This window comes from Eurosta solidaginis, chromosome 4 (assembly GCF_040869045.1).
Source record: "Eurosta solidaginis isolate ZX-2024a chromosome 4, ASM4086904v1, whole genome shotgun sequence".
Classification (NCBI taxonomy): domain Eukaryota; kingdom Metazoa; phylum Arthropoda; class Insecta; order Diptera; family Tephritidae; genus Eurosta; species Eurosta solidaginis.
The window spans coordinates 157,785,676-157,796,892 of record NC_090322.1 but is presented as its reverse complement, the minus strand read 5'-3'; the positions used below and the strand labels follow the sequence as shown (position 1 = coordinate 157,796,892).

Genomic DNA, 11,217 nt, shown 5'->3' with positions numbered 1-11,217 from the left:
GTAAAAAAGTGCACATTCATGCTTCTGGAAAACTTACTCCTGGAAACATCAAGAAGTAGTTCTCTCTTAGATTCTTATAAAAAAAAACAGGTATTTGGGAATGGAAACCGAGATGATCTAATTAACATCATTGTCGAAGAAGTCGACTTTAAAAACTTGGTTGAAGAAATTATATCGCTATTTCCTAAGAAGGCTGATTCAAAAGTAATTACTGATTTTGTATGAAATTTTTAAAAACTATTTGGACCGAATTAAACGTTTTGTTTTTTCACAGGAATACTACTAGAATCCACGGAATGGTAAAAAAATCGTAGCGGTAAGCTTTATGGAAAGTACGTCAACTGTCGTGCACATCTGCGGAAAAAATCTGGTTATTATTACTAATGCATCAGCCGCTTCACCAATATCAAGTCAAAACAAAAATTTACAAGAAGTCCATTTGTCCATTGCCACAGATATAAAGACATCACTAGGCAGAAGGAGTTCGAGTTGGGATGAATTCCGCGACAATTGGCAAAAAACTTGTCAGTAACGTCAGGATGATTTAGCTGTAATGAACCAAATTGAGTTTTTAAATAAAATAAAAAATAAAATGAATGTAAGGCGCGATAACCTCCGAAGAGATCTAAGGCCGAGCTTCTCTTCCAATTTGCGTCGTGCTCCTCTTAATTTTCCCTACAAATTGGCCGGACGGGACCTACTTGTTTTATGCCGTCTCCGAACGGCATCTGCAAAGCAGATGAGTTTTCAGTGAGAGATTTTCATGGCAGAAATACACTCGGAGTGCTTGCCAAACACTGCCGACGGGCGACCCCGCTTAAAAACGTTTTCTTCTAATTGAAAAACCTTATTTCTAAAGTTTTGATGTTCTTTGCCTGGGGTGTGAACTCAAGGCATACGGTGTGGTAGGCTACCATCACACCACGGTGGCCTGCTTGGCCCAAATACTCAGACGCCCGAGCGCCGGAATTGGTAATAAACAGTAAGCAAATATACTTTTATAGTTATTAAAATTTTACAAACTATCACAATTATATTTTTATATAAAGATCGACTTTAATCTAATGTATCCTGGAAAAGAACTGCTAATGTACACTAAATGGGATATATTCAAAAATAATATTTCAAGTTACTATGAATTATTGTAAGGAGTTTTTTTCAATAGCCGAAACAAGTGAAAGCAAAGGTATATAAACACATATTTATACAAAAAGAAAATCGGATAAAATGAACTTGTTTTCCTAGAATCTCAAGACTACTACATGATGCTTTTAAACGCAGTTCTTTCACCAAGTACACGATTGAAAAATAAAAGCGGAAAATGTAACAAAAAAGCTACAACAGCCGACACGCAAGAGAGTTTCGTTTTGCGTGTCATCTCTATTAACGACTACTAGCGGAACATCAACGAATTGATCCTTAAGTATTATAAAATATGGTGAAGCTGAAGTAGGGAATAAGTCACCTCCTTTGTCCATTGAAATACTTTGGCCTTTTAACTTAAAAATGACTGCAACTGAAAAAGCCTACTTCATTCATTTTCTGTCATTCGAAGTAGGCGTTAAGATTGATAAAATTGTAATTTTAAACATTTAATCTTTTGTAAAACCTCCCCTACAATTACATATATTCCGTAAATAATGGCAAAACTTAAGTAAAATTAAAAACGTTGTAAATGTATGTATAAGTATTGTACTGAACATAGCGGAACGATACAAGGCAGGATGGTGACATACATACAAACATAAATAAAAATCCCATGTACTTTGTTTTTGTAAATTCGATGGACAAATGTCAAAATCGTACTGCGCCGGAAGTTGATGTATCAAATCAAATAAAAAAAGTTTATAATCAGTTATTCCATTCTGCCACCTTGTATCGTTCCGCCATGGTACTGAATTTATACCTAATTCAAAAGTTATCAATTTCAGTCATTCGGTGGAATGGTGAAAAATATATAGGTTGTGGGGAATATAAAAATTAAAATGGTTCTATGTTAAATTAAGTACGCTATACCTTAGTTCAAACTGTATACAACCTTAAATTAACAATGCACGATTTTATTCTAAGAGTGTACACTTTTAAAATAAATACGAATCAATGTTAATTCAAGCACGTATCATCTTAAATTAAAAGTTGTAAATGTTATAATTCCATTATAAAATCAACATTGTCCATACTTCTATTGACAATTTTCCACTTTAACCCGAAATCATGACGGCTTATACTTGATTTAACATTATTTATGCTTGATTTTACAATATTTTTGCCTGAGTGTATGGCTAGAAAAAAAGCATAAACTAGAGGTATACATGTATATAGCTAAATAACCAAGCATGAGATTCAACTTTTCTAGAACACATGTTCGTAAAATGACTAGACCTTAGGAGAAATGGACGAACGAGGCAACCGAGAGTATAAAAGCAGCGCAAGCTGAGGAATCAGTAATCAGCTTGATTTAAACACGCTATTAGTGAAGTATAATTGTAACGTACCACTCCCAAAGGAGTCTAAATAAAGACCATTTTGCAATACTGAATATTGGAGTTCGGCGATTCGAACATTAGCAGAAGGTATATATATATCAGGAATATTCTAAATTCGTTACAATACATGTAGATATACATATGTATGTACTACATACACGTAATAGTAACAAAAATACAGAGGCAATAGTGAAACTCTAACATTTTTTAACTCCTACTCCGATCCTTAAATTGATGGTTTCGATATTCCAGAAATCCAATCGCATTAATGTCCCTACCTCCTGCCTTTCCCGGGGGTATAACGTGTTGATCCGGTAACAAACGGACCCACAAGTTGTCAGATCCCTTTAGTGGCTTCCAGGCGGTAGTAGTAGCTGTAACAAAGACAGTAGGAACACTGCAAGAAAATAGCTTAAACTGCAGCCGAAACATCTTTTCAATTAAGGCAACAATCTAGCATAACACAACATCAAAAAGCCAGTTCGAATGTAAGCCATCCCTGGAAAGAATCGGTATAAGGAGAATCATATATGTCTATATTGGGCCCCAGGGTATTTGAGAATAGATAGGAATTAAAAAGCGGAGGAACTAGCTAAAAAGGGCCCAGAAGCTTGCTCCGTAGTCGTCCTACTTAGACTTTTTATTCTAGCTCCCTGTCCTTCTTTTTCCCTCGCTGCATCTATCACCATGTTTCTAACTTCATCTAACTCTACCTATTTCTCAATTTCTTTCTTCTTCCACAGCTTTTCTTCTATCTAGCTCTCTTTATGCTCCTCCATTCCCTGTCCCCGTAAGAGTTCGTTGTTCACAAAAATTCTTGAGAATCGGTCGAACCGTTTCGAATGAATACAACCACAAACCTGTGACACGTGAATTTTATATTAGAGCTTACGATTTCTCGAACATGTTCGAGAAGAGATTTCTCGCGAGTCTCGCCTTCTCGCGTGATTCTCGAATCTCGAATACTCGTAAGGCTCGCGAGTTTCTCGACAATAAACTTAATTGATTCATTGGCTGTTTTATATAGAGCTTACGATTTCTTCTGGAGCACAAGCCATGCCAATGCAGCGACTGAATTGGAAGTCGATAAGATCGCGAGTATTACGAGTAATTCGAGATTCGAGAATCTCGCGAGCTTTACGAGTAATTCGATATTGGAGAATCTCGCGAGAAGCCGTGTTCTTGATGTCTAGTTGAAAAATAAAATATCGCGAACAAAATTATATTTATAATAAATAGGGGGACTCATGATAGCATATAAACTTATAAGGTGTAAAATTATATCCATTTACACACGCGGTTATATGAACGCACCTAGTAATACTCTTGATAAACTTGATTGTTTTTCAGCTGTATTATTTCCAAAAAAATTTTTTTGAGTGTTATATAAATTAAAAAATACCAAGATTAAGTGAAAAATCAAAACTAAAACGCCTTTACTTGCTGATGTTGGAGATTTTTGATGAAAATGCCGTCTGTAATGTCTGCAAGGTTGCATTCCTTTGAGTTTACCGTGTTTACACAATGAAATGTGCGCGTAAATTTATACAAATTGTGTAAATGATTTTTCATACAAAATTTGACAGCTCGTGCGTAAACTAGATAAATTTATACGTTTACACACTTTATAAGGCATTTATACGGTTACATGAGTCCCCCTAATATTGTAACGTAGCAAAATGCTACGTCACAATAACCTACTCACAGCCCTAACATTAAATATATACATACCCTAACACAAAAAATATATACATACCCTACGTTCGCCTTGCACAGCGAACAACCATCCGCACATAATATGCCATTTAAATATACATACCCTACGATCGCCTTGCACAGCGAACAACCACTCGCACATAGTAAGCCAAGTACCAACAGTGAACAACCAATCATACTCAGCACGCATGGTACTGACTATCTGGCGTGCATTTTTCATTCGCTATCATAACGAGGAGTTATTGATGAGCTGAATTCTTAACCATTTTATTCGCTACCAAGTAGGAAATGGCAAACACCATCACTCACTGCATACTTCACCTAGGTAAGTAAGGCTGAGGCCAACTTACAATGGTAGGTATCAAAGGGGTCCCAAGGTGAACGGGGAAGACTCTCAGCGAACCCATCGGACTCATGGATCTCCCCCCCCCCCACCTATGGGAAACCAACCTTTGAATAACGTCCCACGGGGTAGGAGGGGATACGCTCCCCTTCTACCTTGAAGGACGGATGGGCACGGGTAGTTCCCCCAAGGCGCGTCCAGGACCAGTCCTGGGCTCCACTTGAGGGACATGCCAGGCCCAATACATATCAATACGGGTGGCATTTGTCGCGGCCAGTTCACCCAGGGTTGCCGAGGATCATCTCGCTCCCCCGCTCCCTGGGTGAAGTGCCGAGCCATATGCAACTGTGGACCTTACTATACCACTGATGGTCGCTAGGACTCTTGTCCGAGGCTCTCTGAGAGGAGTACTGGGTCTACCCAGCAACAAATGGGGATGGCATGAGGCGCGGACAGTTCACTCAGGGTGCCGAGGAGCATCTCCCTCTCCCGCCTCCTGATTGGGGTGCCGAGCCGAATGCAACGGTGGACTTCACTACACTGCTCATGGTCACTAGGACTCTTGTCCGAGGCTCCCTGAGAGGAGTGCTGAATCTATTCAGCACCCATGTATACATATACATCTATACGTTGGGTATTACTAATAGGCATACTTCACCTAGGTCAAACCGCGCCCTTCCTGCCCGCCGCAGTCAATCGTTAGCCATAGGAGCACCACCGTAACCCGCCTGAACCAATCCGAGTAAGCTTTATCTGGGGTAAGATACTTGAGGATTATCACCACCGTTCCCTGAGAACCGCGATCCGTACTGTCATTTTTCCGCCGTTCCTGCGCTATCATCCGTGGCATCTCTCTCTATCTCTCTCGCTCTCTCTCCCTCTCTCTCTGGGATCAAAGGCTACCGGCATCGAAAGGCAAAAGCCGCATCGTGTTTGTGTGCGTGTTCGGAACAAAACAACAACTACTTGTGTTATTAATTGGTAAAGGTTAGTGGGACCTTCGCCTGACCCTGGAGCGGCTGAGCTTACCTCAGCCTTCGACAAAACCCACCTCACAATATGTTTTGAGTTAAATGTCATTGAAGCAATATAATCAACAAAAAAGTCACAAGTAAAAAAATCCAAGTGTATAAATACTGTCCATAAAGCGATTAAGTAAGAATGTCGAGAAGCTCGCGAGAATTACGAGTACTTCGAGACACGAAAATCTCGCAAGAAGTCGAGTTCTCGATTTCTCGGGTCTCGAAAATCTCGCTTGTGTTCGAATAGAAGCCATAAGCTCTATTTTATATATAAGATCACTGTTCTGTTCTTTCTTGGTCGATTAAAACTTTGGAGTTGAGGTGAAAAGTTAAAATCTATCCGAAGTATTCCTAATCGATAGAAAATAAAAATCTAGTTTGTTGCGAAATACCCATATACTGCGAATTGCAGAAATATATGGCAAAACATTGCAAACTATCCCATAGTACGCTATTGAACTATACTACAAATAAACCAAAACAGCCTAAGCTTTAGTCAGTCTAAATTTGCTTGAACAGCAGCAACATGAAATTGTTGATAGCTTTGTCGCTCCTACTATGCATAGCCTCGGCGTTTGAAAGTCGGGGATCTAGAAATACACAACGTGAACGCTTAGGGTCTATGGTGCAAACGGTAGCTGTAAGTCCATGTATAACAAATGGTCAAACGGCTGCTGCTAATAAATTACCTTATCAAGCTGCTTTGTCGTTATTTGATGGTGAAAATTGGGGCATTTGTGGTGGATCTCTAATAAACAAAGAATGGGTGCTGACGGCTGCTCATTGTACTTTAAAGTAAGTTTTGAATTATATGTACTGTATGTTTTAGGGTGTGAGACAATTGGCGAAAAGAAAAATTTATAAGTTAATGACGTACGTCAATTCTTTTAATTTCAGTGCTGTTAATGTGATCGTATTCTTAGGCAGCATCACTCCCTTAGATTCCATTGTACGCCTGGAAGTAGACAAATGTGACATTAAAGCTCATCCTGAATTCGATTGGGAATCTAAAATAAATGATATAGCTTTGATCAAAATTCCAGCTGTAAAATATTCAGCTGTCATTCGAGCGGTGTCCCTACCAAAATGCGATTCAAGTTATCTCACTTACGTTGATGAAACTGTAGTGGCTTCTGGATGGGGTCTTACCTCTGATAGAGACACATCGAATTCACCTGTTTTACAGTTTGCCAATTTGAAAGTGATCTCGAACGAAGTATGTGCTGAAGAATATGGTTCATCTATGATCAATACCAGACATTTGTGTACTTCCACTGACAATCGTATTGGCCCTTGTGTTGGTGATTCTGGTGGTCCATTGGTGTTGACATCTTCAATGCTACAAATTGGTATTATGTCTTTTCATTCAGGGGATGGATGTGAAGCTGGTTTACCAGCTGGACATACTCGTGTCACTTCCTACTTGGGTTGGATTCAAGAAAATACGGGGCTTAGGCTTAATAAAAAAAAGTGCTTGTGTTTCTAAAAAATATTGGCCCCAAAATTATTAGCTATAAGTATAAATTATAAAAAATAGTTAATCTGACATGGTTGGGTCATCACGACACCCTTGCATATATATATATATATATAATATATATATATCTGTATTCTCGGCATAACCGAAAAAGTCACGTTTTTCTCGAAATTGAAGTACTTAGGGCGCGATAGCTTCTAAAATAACTTGGCCACTTGGCCTCAAAATAATGCGAACGTCTATTAGAAAGTTTTATATTTTAATGGAATCATTCTTAATTTATATGAAAAGTATGTGTCCAAACGTATTTGTTCATACGATGAATCAATGCAAGCCTGGATCCCTAAAAAGAACTAAAGTCTTTGCACAACAAAAAGTCATGTTACTTAAAATTGTATAAGAAGATTGGTTGACATTCGGATTACGTTCGTTATGCTAAATTGTATCATCATAAGTATTTTGAACTCAATAAAAAGTGCTATAAAGCTTACCTCTGTAAAATGAGAACGAATATTATTTGCAACGCGTTTTATGGTTTGCAAATTTAAAGGAGGATAAAAAGAGTTTTCCTTACGCTATGAAGTTTAAAGATAACATTTCATACTATTCCGTTTAGGCTGCTTTGCCTGGGAAATATCCTGCATTCAAATAACTCAATCTCTGCTCAGGATATTTTATTGCAACTTCGTTATATCCGAATAATCAGTTGTATAAGATGTGTAATATATAGAGAAAAGAGCGTAATTTTCTATAAATATAAAATAGAAAAATCGCTAATCTACGTTTTTTTGTTGTGTATATACGATAGCTATGACCATGAATCACTTATCTGTACAATATATGACGCGTTCGTAAGTATTTTATTAAATTTGAAGCTTGTTAAGTGGGGCAAAATTTACGAAAACCTATCATTTGCAGAATCAGTTGTATTGGATATATACTATATATACGACCGGTCTCTATGATTTTATCAGAAATTAGGATGTCCCATATATAAAAGCATTTAGTAAATTCAGGAAGATATTACAAAAAAAACTCTTTTCTGAAAAATCGGTTATATGTTGTTGTTGTTTTAGCAGTGCTTCGCCCCACCTAATAGGTGCGACCGATCACAAATTGCCATCAATATCCTCTAACGGGAGTCCAAGGAAACTTGCTGTTGCAACAGGGGTGGACCATAATGAAAGGGGGTGTTAGAGGCGTTGGTTCCACATTACAATTAAATAGATGGTTAGTGTCATGTGGTGTTATATGGAGGATATATGCTATAGTGGTCCGATCCGCTCGATTCCGACAAATGTCTGATCGGAAACAAGTACATACCCGCTCACCAAAGTTCATCAAGATATCTCAAATCAACTTGGATCGTCATCTTGATCATTTCGGAATACTTATTGGTGGGCCCATCTCTGCTTCTTTACGGACTTACAATTTTGAGATTCGTGACAAGCTAAATATACCATTTCATGAAAGCTAGAATAATAAAGAAAAAATGTTTAAGTTGGCTTGGCCGGGGCTTGAACTTAGGATATTCGGTGCGAAAGGCGGATAACGCTAACACCATACCACTGCGACTGGATACTCACATCTACCCTGACTCAATACAACGAATACACATAAGTTTTGACGTTTCTCCGTAAAGTGTTAACACTGCATTAAATTTTTGTGTGTGCATATACATGTACACTAACCAGAGTCGATTTGTATTGACGAAAGTTAACCGATATCGCGCCATCGAGTTTTCGATAATATTTGGGCTCAGGAAAAAAAGTTCCAATACGCATACCCAAAAAAATAATTTTCGAGCCTTATTTACGAGTATGTTCAGGTCTTAAATAATTGATGCAGAATTGAAAAACTTTCAATTTTATAAGTTTTATTTTTTGTTAGAGACAAATTTGTACAAGGTACCATTGTCTAATTTTCAGCTGAATAAATATTTTCCCGAGTTCAAGTGACTGTTACTAATTGTTGAAATTATCTCCACATTGCAAGTCTCATGAGTTAAGATATTATAAATTTTATATTTGAATCTACACTGTCATACATTTACACAGCGATTTCTTTCACGTTTTTATACCTTTCATGAAAATAATTGGTATATTTAGTTTGTGACGAATATCAAAATCGTAAGTCTTTAAAAAAAGACGCAATATACCCATCAATAAGTATACCGAAATGATGACGAGCTGAGTTCATTTAGTCAAGTCCGTCCGTCCGTCTGTCTGTTCGTCCATCTGTCTGTCTGTTTGAACGCAAACTAGTCCCTCAATTTTTGAGATATCTCGATGAAATTTGGTGAGCTGATATATTTGGGTAACTAATTAATCATTTGTTGACTGACCAGATCGGATCACTATAGCATATATCCCACATACAACAGATTTTACAAATAATAGGGTTTTTGTCATTTGTTTCTCTTTTTAACTGCTAGAAGACTGAAGCTTCACAGGATGTTTACAAATAACGCATACATTGTTTTTATACTCAGTTGAGCAGAGCTCACAGAGTATATTACGTTTGATTGGATAACGGTTGGTTGTACATATATAAAGGAATCGAGATAGATATAGATTTCCATATATCAAAATAATCAGGATCGAAAAAAAATTTGATTGAGCCATGTCCGTCCGTCCGTCCGTCCGTCCGTCCGTTAACACGATAACTTGAGTAAATTTTGAGGTATCTTGATGAAGTTTGGTATGTGGGTTCCTGAGCACTCATCTCAGATCGCTATTTAAAATGAACGATATCGGACTATAACCACGCCCACTTTTTCGATATCGAAAATTTCGAAAAACCGAAAAAGTGCGATAATTCATTATAAAAGACAGATAAAGCGACGAAACTTGGTGGATGAGTTGAACTTATGACGCAGAATAGAAAATTAGTAAAATTTTGGTCAATGGGCGTGGCACCGCCCACTTTTAAAAAAAGGTAATTTAAAACTTTTGCAAGCTGTAATTTGGCAGCCGTTGAAGATATCATGATGAAATTTGGCAAGAAAGTAAGGTAATAGGATTGTTTTATTGACGCGAAATATAACTTTAGAAAAAACTTTATAAAATGGTTGTGACACCTACCATATTAAGTAGAAGAAAATGAAAAAGTTCTGCAGGGCGAAATAAAAAACCCTTAAAACCTTGGCAGGTATTACATATATAAATAAATTAGCGGTATCCAACAGATAATGTTCTGGGTCACCCTGGTCCACATTTTGGTCGATATGTGGAAAACATATACAACTACCACCACTCCCTTTTAAAACTCTCATTAATACCTTTAATTTGATACCCATATCGTACAAACTCATTCTAGAGTCACCCCTGGTCCACCGTTATGGCGAACACCTATAGAACGAAGGCCCACTCCCTTTTAAAAATACTCATTAACACCTTTCATTTGATACCCATATCGTACAAACAAAGTCTAGAGTAACCCCTTGTCCAGAAAGGCCCACTCCCTCTTAAAATACTCATTAACTCCTTTCGTTTGATACCCATATTGCACAAACGAATTCTAGGGTCACCCCTGGTCCACCTCTATGGCGATATCTCGAAACGGCGTCCACCTATGGAACTAAGGATTACTCCCTTTTAAAATACTCATTAACACCTTTCATTTGATACCCATATCGTACAAACGCATTCTAGAGTCACACCTGGTCCATCTTTATGGCGATATCTCGAAAAGGCGTCCACCTATAGAACAAGGGCCCACTCCCTCTTAAAATACTCATTAACTCCTTTCGTTTGATACCCATATTGCACAAACGAATTCTAGAGTCACCCCTGGTCCACCTTTATGGCGATATCTCGAAAAGGGGTCCACCTATAGAACTAAGCCCCACGCCCTTTTAAAATAATCATTAACGCCTTTCATTTGATACCCATATCATACAAACAAATTCTAAAGTCACCCCTGGTCCACCTTTATGGCGATATCTCGAAAAGGCGAACACCTATAAAACGAAGGCCCACTCCCTTTTAAAAATACTCATTAACACCTTTCATTTGATACCCATATCGTACAAACAAAGTCTAGAGTCACCCCTGGTCCACCTTTATTGCGATACCTCGAAAATGCGTCCACCTATAGAACTAAGGCCCACTCCCCTTAAAATACTCATTAACTCCTTTCGTTTGATACCCATATTGCACAAACGAATTCTAG

General features: G+C 37.9%; 1 protein-coding gene across 1 annotated transcript; it reads left to right on the top strand.

The window, feature by feature from the left end:
- Nucleotides 1–6,090: 6,090 nt before the first annotated feature.
- Nucleotides 6,091–7,552, top strand: LOC137248275 (collagenase-like). The gene is made up of 2 exons (XM_067779149.1): nt 6,091–6,362; nt 6,465–7,552. Exons 1-2 carry the CDS (start codon nt 6,094–6,096, stop codon nt 7,051–7,053), a joined length of 858 nt encoding a protein of 285 aa, XP_067635250.1. The 5' UTR covers nt 6,091–6,093; the 3' UTR covers nt 7,054–7,552.
- Nucleotides 7,553–11,217: the final 3,665 nt, after the last annotated feature.

What these genes read in the sequence shown, in the direction of transcription:
- LOC137248275 (XM_067779149.1), top strand. Translation starts at nt 6,094, where the DNA reads ATGAAATTGTTGATAGCTTTGTCGCTCCTACTATGCATAGCCTCGGCG. An exon ending in GCTGCTCATTGTACTTTAAA is followed by an intron (nt 6,363 to 6,464) that starts GTAAGTTTTGAA and finishes TTTTAATTTCAG; the next exon opens with TGCTGTTAATGTGATCGTAT.